Raw genomic sequence first — 12,831 nt, 5'->3', positions numbered from 1 at the left:
GTGGGGATATGCCGAGTTCACACAGGAGCGGAAGTGTTGGAGGTCAGCCTAGAAGCCAGCCTCCTGAGTCCTCAGCTCCCTCTCCTGCTCCTTCTCCTCCTAAGGGTGGGTGGGCACGGTAGGAAGGGAGAGGGAAGCAGGGTGGGGGTCGGGGAGGCAGGGTGCACGGCTCCTCACCGTTGACCTGCAGCTGGAAGGACAGTTGGGCCTCCGCGTCCTCATGGAAGGCCCGCATGGTGTAGCGGCCAGCCTCAGCCACCTTCACCCGCACCAACGTCAGTTCTGACACATACCTGCGGAGCACGACAGGCCCAGTTGCCAGAGCTGGAAGAACTCTCACAGTCCCCCCCACCCTCCTTGTACAGACAAGAGAAACCAGGCCCAGGGAGGGGCAGGGGCTTCCCAAGGTCACCCAGGTGTCAGTAGCAGAGTGGGACTCACACCAGTCTCCTGAATCCCCACCCATTGGCAGCTGGCTCCACTGAGCTAAGAGGGGGGTTGGGGAGGGATGAATACGGTGGGGGAAGCACCCTTTCCCTCCCCCCTCCACATCTCACTCCTGCAGAAAGGCCTGACATGGCTTTATCCTCACAGACCGCACCTTGTATCCGCCTGCTCATCTCCAGCCTCAGGGCCACCATCCACGCATAGGTGGTAGTGGCCCGCCTGGCACGCTCTTGCCTGATCATCTGGCCTTTATCTCCTCAGCTGCTCCCAGCTGGTTCCCCCCATCACAAGGACAACTAAACATCTGGGTGACCATCTGCCCAGTGTCTTGTTTCCCCCACTAGATAGGAAACTCTAGGAGAGCTGGAACAGTCTATTTGGATCTCTGCAGCCTCCCCAGTGCCTGGCACGGCGCCTCGCACACAGTGGGCTCTCAGGAAAGGTGGATCTAGGTGTGTCCAGTGGCTGAAGGCTGTGAGCTGCCTGGCAGCTGCAGGGAATAACGTCAAGAATGGAGGGGGTGGGCCGCTGCTCACCGGGTCTCAGACACATTGCGTGTGGACAGGGAGATCTCGCCTGCGCTGGAGTCGCCTAGCGTGCGGTTGTCCTTGAACCACATGACAGTAGGCGGCGGGTAGGCCTCGAACACGACCTGCAGAGTCCGGCTGCGGTGCAGCTCCGCGAATTGTACGGCATCCAGCTCTCCCAGCAGCCGCACGTAGCCGTTCTCTGCAAGGGGCGGCCGTCAGGGGCGGGGCCCCAGGGGGCGGGACTAGGCCCGGCTACCAACAGGGCAGCGCCCCCTGGGGGCGGGGCTCCTGGAGGCCGGTCATCCACGGAAGGCCAAAGGAGCCCGGCCTTCCGGGGGCGGGGCTTCAGGCTTTAGGACCTGAACCAGTGTTGGAGTTACTGGAGCTGGGGTTGAAGTTGGGACTGAGGCTGGACCAGGTGCCGAACTGGGGAGCTGATACTGATTTGGGGACCGGGTTTGAGATTGGGACTGGAGTTGTCTATCTCACTGCAGCCTGGTTGAATTTGAGGATGGGGCGACCTGGGCCTGGAATGGCAGTTGGGTTTAGATATCGGGTTGGGGCTGAGGTTCTGGCTAGGCAGAAAGCCCACGGTGGGATTACAGTTGGATTTGGGGCTGACACTGCGTTTTAGTTTGGGTTCATCCTGGAAATGGGCTTTGGTTGGTACTGAAGCTAGAGCTGTACTGGAATTGGGCTGATAGTACCCTGGGGCTATGATAGGGTCTAGGTCCAGCTCAGAAGGAGGGTGGGGCCTAAGCCCAAGGCACGCACCAACCACAGTGACATTGATGGACTTTTCATCTTGATGCTCATTCACACTCTCCGAGACATTGCAGATGTAGGTCCCTGAATCGCCAAGCTCAGCACTAGGGATGTGCAGGATGGAGCGTATGTGGGAGGGCATATTGAAGAGGAAGTCAGTCACTGGCTCCACCAGCCGCCCACTCTGGAGGAACAGGTGGGGTAAGCCCCTCAATCAGGCGGGGTCCAAGAAGTTAGGCTGCAAGTCAAGATAGCGATCCTTCCCTGGCCGTTCCTCCAACCCCTGGCCCAGCATTACCTCCATGCGTGGGTATGTCCATTCAAAGTTGACCACCTCATTTCCGGTCACAATGCACATGATGGTGATGTTCTCACCCTGACGGACCACAGTCTGCACTGCATTCACTGAGACATTGATGGATGACACTAGTGGAGAGAGATTAGTTTAGGGCTGAGGAAGTCACCACCAGCCACCACACCGGCCCTTCAGCTTTGGGGATGGGGTGGGGATTCAGAGAGGGAAGGGATGCCTGGTGCGAAAGATTCATTCATTCAACAAATATTTGTTAACTATGTCCTATATGCCCAGTACTGTGCTGGGCACTGGGACTTTCGCAGTAAACACAACAGGTAAAAGTCCTGTCCTCGTGGAGCTGACATTCTAGAAGAGTTGTCAGTCTTGAGTCAATGTATTCTCTGGGCACCTACGTACAGGAGAAAGGTATGGAGCACAAACCATGTACCAGGGAGCCGCTGTCTTTAATCCTCACAGTAATGCCACTGGGTGGGCAGTCATTCTTTTCCTCATTTTCCAGAGGAAGAAGCAGACTTGGGGAGGTTCTGTGCCCCACGCAAACTCACTCAGTGCGCAGCTGGCACTCAAACCCAGCCAGCCTCGAGGCTGTGCCTTTGCCTATCCCGGTGTACGGCCCAGCCCTGCCACCCACCACCCCCCTTGACCCCAGGCATACTCCATCCTCTGAGTTTCAAGCTTCTCACCTGTAAAATGGGGAAACACTACCTGCCTTCCAAGACTACAGTGAGAATCTAGTGAAAGATGGAATTGCCCACTTCGTCAGCTGGAAAGGGCTCTACCTCTGCGGAGAGTCATACCTGCCTCTGCTGAGCATCGGGCCAGAAAGGGGGCTCACCCTGGAGGCTGTAGACATAGTAGGCTTCAGAATCCACTTCCCTGTCCCCGATGGTGGTTTTGCAGACATAGGTCTTGTCCTCAAAGGTACCAGAGAAGCCACGTTGGTGGTCATAGGGGATGGGCAGTGGGATATCCACTTTCTTCTCATGCAACGTCACCACCAGTCTCGGATCCGTCACTCGGCATGGAATTGTGATCTCAGTTATTTCCGTGAGGAAGATGAATAGTTCCTCGGGGTCGACAGGGAGAAAACCCATCGCGGGATCTGCCGGGTGTGGGGCCAAGAATGAGGGTCAGGGGAACTGGTTTTCTGGCTATCCCCTGAATTTCTGTGTGACCTTGAGCAGGTGTCTTCCCCTCTCTGGCTACAGTCTTCCTGTTAGAGAATAAGGATGCTCTCAGAGGTCCCTTTCAGTTTTAACATTTGATATGGTCAGCACCAGGGTGAGAAAGAAGATAAGCCCCAAGTTGAAGGGTAGCTGGTACCCAGAGCTTGGAGAATGGGAAAGATGGGATGTGGAGGCCCCAAAGAGAGCATATTAGAACCTGCTGAAAAGGCAGAGTTCTGGGGAGCCAGGAATGGGGTGGGCTAGCAGGGAGCAGTCAGATCTCCAGACCCAGGGGTGGGGAGTGAACATACTCCTGGACTAGGCCAGGCTGGATTCCATGATTCGTCTGCATGTCTAAGCTGGCCATGTCTCACAATGTCACTAAGCACTCTCAGCTGCCCCCAGACGCCTGCAGGTGAGAGAAGTCAGGGAGTGAGCATGCAGGCGGGGGCGCTTACCTGGCACAAAGATGTAGAGCCGTTTTCGTTCACCAGGCTCCAGCCCATGGGAGCCTTTGTAGGTGCAAAAGTATTCTCCCGTGTCTATCCCAGTGACATTGGTCAGTGTCAGCGTGCTGGAGAAGGTGCCATCCTGGGTCTTGGTCATTTTCTGCAGGGGCTCCTGGGACATCCGTTCCCACACCACTGGAGCGGGACCCGAGCAGGTCAGAACGAAGTTGCTGGAGACATTGAGGACAAGCTCTGGCCCCGGGGGTGTGATGACCAGACCCCAGGAGGCCTGTGGGCCCAGCAGGAACAGGAGGGGCAGCAACAGCACCCGGCCTTCGGGAGAAAGGGCACCAGAGCATCAGCACCTCTCCTCTTGGCTGACCCTGGGGGAGGCCATATCAGCACAGTCCTTGAAGACCGCACCTCCCTAATCTGACACAGACTGGAACCCATGGTTCTGAAGCCTGCTTGCCCAGTGCCCCGGGCCCCAGGGACTCCTTCCAGGCTTCTGGCCTCCTGATCTTAGTGCCTCTAGATCCCAGGCTTCAGAGTCCTCCAGCTATGCTGTGTTCAGGCTGTGGGCATGTTCTCCCAAAGGCATCAGGAAATCCTCGGGAAGCAATTCCCAGGCCTCCAGTTCCTGCATTACTTCCCAGGTCACTTTCTGAGCCCCTTCCCTGCAGCTGCCCCAGCTGCCTGGGTTCCACCCAAGCCCAGACGTGGCCTTGATTGGGGAGGGTGGGGCAAGGTAGCTCAGAGTAGGGAAGACAGGACAGGAGAGACTCAGCAGCACCCCCGGGGGCTGGAGGGAACTGGGGCAGGGTGTCAAATGATTGGCTCCTCTCCCCCTGCTGATGCCCTCTGGGAAGGATTCTGTAAGCCACGTCCCCCAGGCCCACAGATGCTCAGCCAGCCAGCCAGCCGTCCTCGGTAGGCCATGGGCTGGTCACTGATGGCCAGTGACCGTTGACTGCCTGGTCGGCCGCCCAGGCCCTGGAGCACCGCCTGCATGGAACAGGCAGTAGTGAGGGAAGGGTGTGCTAGCGGAAGCCCAGCCAGGACTTGGGAGTTCATAGGCAGTGAGGGATCCAGGCAGGGGAGGGGAGCCCCAGACCAGAAGCAGATCAGCCAGACTGATACCAAAGAGTGCTAGGGAGAGGTGGGACACTGGGGTGACTGTTAGCAAGTGGGGTGGGGACATTTGGTGAGGAGGCATGGGGTATGGAAGGCTGAGCAAAGGATCTGAGCTAATGGCTCTGGACAAGCAGGGGTCCACCGAGGTTTCTGAGCTGAGTGGACAGTAGAAGGAGGCCTCCACTGAGCACCACTAGAAAGGCAGGAAATTGAGGCTCAAGAGCACAACAATGCCCGTGGGCTCCCAGGCCCCAGTGCTAGCATGCACTGCCCCTGCCGGCTCCAGGGTTCTGCTTAGTGGCTCCCTGGGGGCCCCCTACCCCTTTGACCACAGGAGCTGGAATGACACTTGGAAGCCACAGTGTACCTACCTTTGAGGACAGGAGCTGGCATGGTGCTTGGAGGCTGCATGGTGTCCTGCAGAGTTAAATAGAGGTCAGAGCTCAGAGTGGGCAGAGTCATTGCAAAATCGGACTTAGCACCTGAGTCCTGCAGAGTAAACCCCAGCCTAGACCACCCAGCTTCCATGTCTGTGGGGCTGAAGTCAGAAGTCACCCATGTCCCATGATCAAGAGGGCACTCATGCCCCAGAGTCCCCTCCACCTGCACGGGGCTGGGCCTCAGGGTGTATGGACCCTACTTTGGCTCTGCCTCTACCTCTCCAGTGGCCTTGGCTGAACCCAGGCCTCTCTGGGCCTTAGTTTCTCTGTATGCACAATGGGAGTGGGGGACTCAGACTGGACGGTGTCCAGGGGCCCACCAGCTCCAACAGCCAGTCCTCCGGGTGACAGTTTCAATACCAGGCTCTTATCTGCCAGGACAAATATTTGGGAAAGCGTGATGAAAGGCCTGGGGGAGCAGGAGGGGGAAAGCCAGAGCCCAGAGAACTCCCACAGGCTCCAAAAGCACAACAGGAAGTGGAGGCGGCTGTGGGAAGGGAAGCGGGGGAGTCAGGACTGCGGAATGTGGGGGGGGCACCCCCATGCTTGGGCCCCCTTTACGCAGCCCCAAGCAGCACAGGGAGGCCTAGGGGAGAGGGTCCAGGGGCTGAGCCCAGGGGAGGCCCCACTTCATGGCGAGGTTTCAAAGGTCCTTGGAGACTACTGAGTCCAAGCCCCCCCACCCCCACCCCCAGGGTCCAGACGGGGAAACCAAGGCTCTGGATGGGAAAGAAGTTTGTGCAGGATGACACAGCTGAGCTTGTTGAGGAGGGAGACAAAGAGACCCGGAATGACAGAGGCAGAGAGAGACAGACACAGAGAGGGAGCAAGCAAACAGTGAAGGAAGCAGCAGGAGACCGAAGGAGGGACACAGGGAGACGGATTGAATTAGGTGGGTCTTTGCTTCATCCCTGCCCTTGGCAGCGCCATCTGAGGATCCCAGATAAGCACCAATAGCCGAGCTGGCAGGGGTCTGCCTGCAGCACCGATAGGAAGGACGCCAGAGGCGGACAGGGGTAGGAAGTGCGCACGTGACCAGGCACAGGGAGCCTCCCGGGCCGCGGGTCTGCTGACTTCCCTGAGTAGCTGCCCAGCCGGCGGGCTCCTCAGGCCACGCCCAGACGGCCCCCACTCCGCTCCCCATCCCGACCCTTTACTTTCCAAGCCAGGGCTGGGCTCCGGGTCTGAGCCCCACTGGGGCTGCCTCCTGTGTCCTCAGTCTCCAGCTCTCAAAATGGGATGACGGGGAGTGTGCCACTCACGGGGCTGCATTTCCACCTACTGCTGGGCCCCGGGCTCAGCTCTGCCCAGCACCCCAAGAAGCTCTGTGAGCAACTCTGCTCTGCCCTTCCTCCTTCTCCTCGTCCCTTCGGGCCAGCCTGCCTGAGGGTCTCGTCATTCCCCCCTCTCCTCTCTCTCAACTCTTCCGGGCCCGAAGCCCCGCCCTTCCACAGCACTCCCACTCCCATCCCTCCTGCCCCAGCCCCTCCAGCGGGATGCCAGTCTTGCGCCAGCAGGAGGGAGCAGTGCCGAGGCAGAACCAGCAGGCCCCACGGAGGCCCATCTGCCCCTCGGTGGGTGCCCCTCTGCCTCCCCCGTTCCTGCCTGAGGTCTCAGCCAAAGAAAATCATTAGCAGCCAAGGCTGGGGGAGGGGGTCATTTCAGCCTCCCTGCCCCTCCCCTCCCAGCCTCCCTGGCTGGCCACACTGTTTATTATTCTAAAGGAGGAATTTGGTCGGCTGGCCTGGAGATGGGAGGTCACTGCAACCAGGGCTGGCCTGGCTCTGGAAGGCTGGGCCTTGCAGGCTGGGCCCCCAGCTCCCCTGACCCTGGCTCCTCTCCTGCTGGGCCTGGGGCTGGGGGGCAGCTCAGAGTCTCAGACTTCTGAACAGGCCTTCTTGAACAGGCAGCAGCCCAGAGAGGGACAGAATCGTGGCCTAGTCACACAGCAAAAAGGCAGAATCAGGCTAGGGAGAGGATAGGCTGGGCAGAAAAGCTCAGGACGAGTGTAGATGCCCCAGGGATCTTGGACTGACTTCTCGCTCTAGGAAATGAGCGTTTTGGCTCCAGTCACAAGGGACCTCAGACTCACTGTGAGACTCAGCGTGTCTCCCACCTTCTCTGGGACTCAGTTTCTCCCCGTGAGTACAGGGAGAGGTTTGGATGGGGCAACTCAAAAGAGCTACCCCTGTTCTAAAACTGTGTTTTTGACTGGCCAGAGAGAAGGTTCTGGTCACTGTTATTCCTGTTGGGGTGGTTTAGGGAGGTGAGGGTCGATGAGAAGGAGGGGGCTACAGTACTGGGGCTGGAGTCATTTGAGAATCCACAACCCGTCTCATTGAACAGATGGAATTTCCTTGACCATTTGGTCACAGACATGCTGTGTGGACTTTGACAAATTGTTTCCCTCTCTGGGCCTCACTTTTCCCATCTCTACAATTAAGAATTAGCCAGTCTTTCAGGGGACTTTGAGACAAACAGGTGATATGGAAAAGCAGGAGGTGGCAAGTGGAAGGGGGGTGTGGACAACAGGAGGACTGGGAAGAATGAGAGTAGAGTTTGGGGGAACCCCGACCTAAACTCCCGGGGCCATCTTAGATGACTCCCTGATACCCCCAGTTATTTATCCCATGCCTATGGACCTCTGTGCTTTTCAGAGGCTGCTGTGGTGCCAGCCAACCGCAGAGAGGCCCAAGCAGCTACTTCGGAGGTTGCGGGCTTGCCTGTGACAACTTCCCCTTCTTCAGGGGGAGGGCTGCCCTCCAGGGAGGAGTCACCTGGGACAAGGCAGATGTCGCAGTCAGGATGCAGCACCCTCCTACCTGCCATACTCTCCTGCCTGGGGAGGCCCCTGAAGCAGACAGAGGGAGGGGACTCTCAGGGATCCCCCCCTTTGCCCATGAGGAGAGTGCTGAGTGCCAGGAAGACCTCATGATTCCTCTTATTTTGGCCAGGCTGGTGGGGCGGGGGGGGACAGAGGTCCAAAGATGGAGTCATTGCCCCCCTCCTCATAGTGAATCAGAAGGACCCGCTTGGGGGAGCAGAATGTGGACCCCAAGTCCGGGGAGCAGGCACGCTTGGGGAATCATTCTGAGCCCAGCCTTCCATCTTTCCAGATCCTATGAGTCTCCACTTCTTTCCCACCACCTAAATCTAAATAAATCCAGTCCCTCTTGGCCACATCCGCCAGCAGCAGCTTCCCTCCCTCGGGGTCCCGAGACTCCCACGACACAGGGAGGCCAGCGAGGAGGGCCTCTGTGGCTGCCGGGGAGGGAGGCTTACAGACGACGAGCATGTGCACACACGCCACAGAGCCCTGCCTACGCGCTCACTCACACGCTGCTCGGAAACACACCCGTGTGCACCGGGCCATGTGTGTGCCCAGCCCTCACACAGGCACTGCACATGTGCGTGCCCACACCAAACCCACGTGCGCACAGCTCCCTGGCGCGCGCGGCACAGACTGCTGCCTGCGCACTCTCCCACACGCCCATGGGCGGGGCGCACGCGGGCCACACATCACATGTGTACCCAGCCTCGGCCAAGCTGTGCACGTGCAAGATGCCTGTGTGCACACAGGCCCCAGCACACCTGAACACACAGCCACAACACCCAACATAAGCCGGTGCTCCTCAGCCAACTCGGTGAGGTAGAGACCAGGCTCAGTCCTGTTTTAGATGGGGAAATTGAGGCAGCGAGCATTTAGGGAACTTGCCTAGCAATGCAGAGCAGAGACTGAACCTTGGCAGAGTGCTCTGTACCAGCCCGTGCCACCGCCTTCTGTGTTTGGGCTGGGGACAGGGCGGTGGGGACCGGCGGAGACAGACGGCATTGAGATTTGTTTAGCTGAGAGGTGACGGAACTTGGTGATAGGTGCTGGAGTGAGAGGTAGCTTGCGCGAGCTCCCACTCCTGATTCTGACTTGGAATACGGGGGGGGGGGGGGGCAGGAGTGTCTGTGTGTGTTGGGGACACAATGTCATTTTCTGAGACGAGAATGAGGCAAAGGGGCGAGATTGAGAGCTGCCACCGAGCTGCTTTAGGGTTTGGAGGGGCTGTGGGCACCTGAGTGGACAGAGGAACCCTCCGTCTTGAGGCAGGGAATGGGCAGACATAGCAGCGAGGTGGGGAGGGAGGAAACCCTGCTGCAGGGAGGAGGTTGGTGTTGGGGCAGGCAGTCTCGGGCCAGGGATGCTCTGAATAAACAAGATGCCAGAGGGAGGAGGAGGCCTCGCCACGGAGTCACGGGGTCAGAGTCATGAAATGTCAGAGCTCCACAGCCCTCAGGGATCATCTATTCAATCCAACCCTCTTCCTGTGCCCATTGTACAGGTGGGGAAACTGAGGCTTAGCAAAAAACAGGGACAGGTGCCATTGTTTTGACCTAGGCAAGCCAGGCTCAGGTAGGTGGCCAATGGGGCGCTGCAGCTCACCCAACTGGGCTGCCCTGGCTCCAGCCCCAGCTCTGATGAGGCTGGTGGCTCAAGACCCAGGGTTCAGACTACATCCACTGCCCACTCTGTTTCCAAAGAACACCCCCTGTCCTGCCGCACATAGACCTCTATGTCAAAGTCACTTTCCCTGTACTGTCCCACCCAGCAGGGAATGGGGACTGAGCTTCAGAGGAGGTGGCTCACTAAGTTGCAGGCAGAAGTGGGACACTGCTGGCAGCCTCATCCTCTCGTCCATACACCCCTCGCCACTCTGCGTCCCCCGGGACAAACCGGGGCAGACCCCTGACTGGGAACAAGGGGGTGTGGGTTCTAGCCCCGGCTCCGTCACCCACCTATCGTGCCGTCGTGCCCCGTGCTGAGCCTTGGTCTTCCCATCTGTACACAGGGTGGGCAGGGCCATCCTGGGTGCACTTCCAGGGCTGCCATGCTGTGGCTCTCAGGACCCTGCTCGGGAAGGCGGCTGTGCACAGTTGGAATGCTGGGCTCGGGGGGGGGGGGGGTGCCGGGGAGGGGCCCAGGTCTGGATGTCATGACTCAGAGAAGGCAGCCAGCCTTAGGCCTGGGAGTGTGTGGGGGCAAGAGGCATCTGGAGTGAGGGACTGAGTCCTCCTTGCAGCAGCTGGGGGAGCACGTGAGTGAGGGCCGCACCAGCTGGACCTGGCAGAGGATGGCCGGCATGGCTTTACTCCAAGTGGGCTGAGACATAGGTGTGCTCTTGCAGCCTGGATGGGGGAACTTCATCCCAGGAGCCAGGGAGGACTGCAGGGTCCATTGGGTAGGGAAGCAGCGGCGGGTAGAAGCCTGGGAAGGGGCTGAGGCTGTGGGGCTCCCACCTGCCACCCTCAATCCTAAGCCCCACTCCTATCTGTTGGTGAAGGCTCAACACTCCACCTCTACACCAGTGAATCTCCCCTCAAGCCTGAGGATCACATCAAGGCCAGAGAGAGGGCAACCTGGCCCAAATCACACAGCAATGCTCCTTGGTCATCCAGACCTCACTCTGCCATGCTGCTCTAGACCCAGAGGACCTTCAGGTTTCCAGGTACCTAGGAGGTCCCCCAAACAAAGCAACAGAAATCAGCTAAGTTGGGGCATGGCATGGGCTCTAGATGTTCTGGAAGTCCAAGTGGGTAGAATAAGAGTGTCAGGTCCACGGGCTGGCATTGTGATCCTCCTACCCCTGCCCCCTCCGGCACAAGCTTGGTCCCTTCTGGCTGTCCTGCCGTACCACCCCCCTTCTGTCTCGCCATCTGCAGTCTGTCCCCTCTGGCCTATTCTCACACCACAACCAGAGAAACCTTTCTGAAATACCTATCTGACCACGTCCTTCCCCGGCACCTCCGAAACTCCCCATTGCCCCTAGGAATGGGCTGGCTTCTTAGCTCAGCCTTGAAGAAACTAGGTGCCCTGGCCCTGCCGACAGCTCATCATGACAGAGGAAGGGAGGTCGCTGCCCTTCCAACTCCCCAGGGCCCAAGTGAGGCCCCCACACTCGTCACTCACTCTGTGTTTCTCTCCCCAGGAGGCCTCCCCAGGGACACAATGGAAAGAAATGACCTATTTTCTGGAAGTTCAAAATAAAACGAAACATCTGTCTGGATCCAAGCCAGGCTGATAAAGAACGGACTGATTCCCCCCAGCCTGAGCGCCCCCCCTCCTGCCACACACCCCCTCACCCGCCAGAGTGTGTGCGCCTGGGGGTGGGGGATAACGCAGGCCTGGGGACTTGGAACAGCTCGTGGGAAAGCACTCAGTGTGTGCTTCACGGCCACTGGGGGCCCAGGGGAGGGGGCCTGGGTCCCCACACAGGCTGAGAACTGTCCCGAGAAGGAGGTCAGTGAGGGAGGGAGGCCCGCCACGTGCTCTTGGCCCCCCCACCCCACCCCACCCCCGCTGAGCAGACGCTTCCTGCCTTCTCTGGCGCCTCGCTGGCCTCCCTGCTCGTCCCCCATGGCTGCCCACCTCCACCCCCAGGGCTCTGCGCAGGCCCCGTGGATCCCTGGACCGGAGTCCTCTGGATCCCATCTGGACCCCCTGGAGCCCCTGCAAGATGGAACAAGGAGCTAGCAGGCCTTGAAAACAACAGGGATAACCGTAGCTCTCTCTGATTTAGTTTGTGCCACCCAATACCTGGGCTAATGACCTCAGAACCACTCACGACCTCTGGGTCGCTGCTCCCTTTCACAGATGAGGAAAGCAAGGCACAAAGTGGTTAAATCATTTGCCTGTGGTCACGGAGCTTGCCAGTGGCGGAGTCAGTGCACAGTCCTGGGCAGACTGACCCCAGAGCACGCTGGCTCCACACCCACGTCACAGCCTCCCTAAGGCAGGAGGTAAAGATGACAAAGCCACGCCTGGCACACAGCACAGGCTCAATCCATGAGCTACACCTGCCTTGTCCTTTCCCCTCTGCTTTCTGACCTCGCCTGTCGGTCCAGGCTCTCCTTGTAGTGGGGTGAGCCTGAAGCCAAAGAACAAGGCGGGAGTCACACCACCTTTCACAGAGCCCTACAACCTTGGGGCTGGGATGGGCCCCAAATACTCCCTACTCATGTCTCTCCCTCCCTCTCTGCAAACCAAGGGGTTGTGCCGTCCACGGTGGCACACCTCCCATGGCCAGGGTCTCACCACCCCATCCGTCACCCAGTCCGTCCTTGGACAGCTTAGGATCCTCAGAGGTCAGGCTATTCAAAAATGTTCATTACATTGGGGATTTTGTTTTGTCCTCATAAGAGTCCTGTGACAATCGTTATTTCCCTTTCATGAGGAGGAAACTGAGTCTCAGAGAGGTCTGGTAACTTGTCCAAGGTGACACAGCCAGTAAGCCATGAAGGTGGGATGCAAACTCAGGCTCGCCTGACCCCAAACCTGTCTTCTTAACCGTCACGATAGACTGCCTGTCTCCCGCCCCTAAACAGGTCTGTCCACAGGGCAACAGGACTACATGAGTTTACCCTAACGGGGTCCATACAGAATCCAGGCTCCCAAAGACCGAAGGATCCTGAGGTCAGCATCCTAGCCTTCCCTTGCTGAGGTGAAGAGTGAGCAAGGGGCCTGCCCCAGCTCACCCAGTAATTTGAAAGTCAAGCTAGGGATAGAGCTCAGATCCTCCCTGCAACTTCACTGCAGAG

At 58.7% G+C, this 12,831-nt stretch overlaps 1 protein-coding gene and 1 long non-coding RNA gene across 7 annotated transcripts in view; one reads left to right on the top strand and one right to left on the bottom strand.

The window, feature by feature from the left end:
• The window catches only part of PDGFRB (platelet derived growth factor receptor beta), a 37,223-nt gene that overhangs the window by 16,582 nt on the left and 7,810 nt on the right, over positions 1 to 12,831 (bottom strand). For 3 of the 5 annotated variants that reach the window (XM_027605590.2, XM_027605588.2, XM_027605587.2), the window contains 7 exons: positions 5,179 to 5,224; positions 3,683 to 4,006; positions 2,894 to 3,160; positions 2,041 to 2,168; positions 1,752 to 1,926; positions 984 to 1,176; positions 178 to 293 (listed from right to left, as the gene is read on the bottom strand). In XM_027605590.2, coding sequence (XP_027461391.1) covers positions 178 to 293; positions 984 to 1,176; positions 1,752 to 1,926; positions 2,041 to 2,168; positions 2,894 to 3,160; positions 3,683 to 4,006; positions 5,179 to 5,218 — 1,243 coding nt within the window. In that variant the 5' untranslated portion in view covers positions 5,219 to 5,224. Of the gene's footprint in view, positions 1 to 177; positions 294 to 983; positions 1,177 to 1,751; positions 1,927 to 2,040; positions 2,169 to 2,859; positions 3,161 to 3,682; positions 4,007 to 5,178; positions 5,225 to 12,831 lie in introns of those variants that run through there. The other 2 variants (XM_027605589.2, XM_027605591.2) reach the window with 2 other exon arrangements.
• On the top strand, positions 1,183 to 11,300 carry LOC113929052. 2 transcript variants are annotated; one of them, XR_003522078.1, is made up of 3 exons: positions 1,183 to 1,395; positions 10,578 to 10,742; positions 11,223 to 11,300. It is a non-coding gene; the product is annotated as an uncharacterized LOC113929052 (long non-coding RNA). The 2 variants fall into 2 exon arrangements; XR_003522079.1 differs by lacking the exon at positions 1,183 to 1,395 and adding an exon at positions 4,015 to 4,329.

Source organism: Zalophus californianus, chromosome 5, assembly GCF_009762305.2.
Source record: "Zalophus californianus isolate mZalCal1 chromosome 5, mZalCal1.pri.v2, whole genome shotgun sequence".
In the NCBI taxonomy this organism is placed as follows: Eukaryota; Metazoa; Chordata; class Mammalia; order Carnivora; family Otariidae; genus Zalophus; species Zalophus californianus.
The sequence above is the reverse complement of the archived record's forward strand: the minus strand, read 5'-3'. Positions and strand labels throughout refer to the sequence as shown.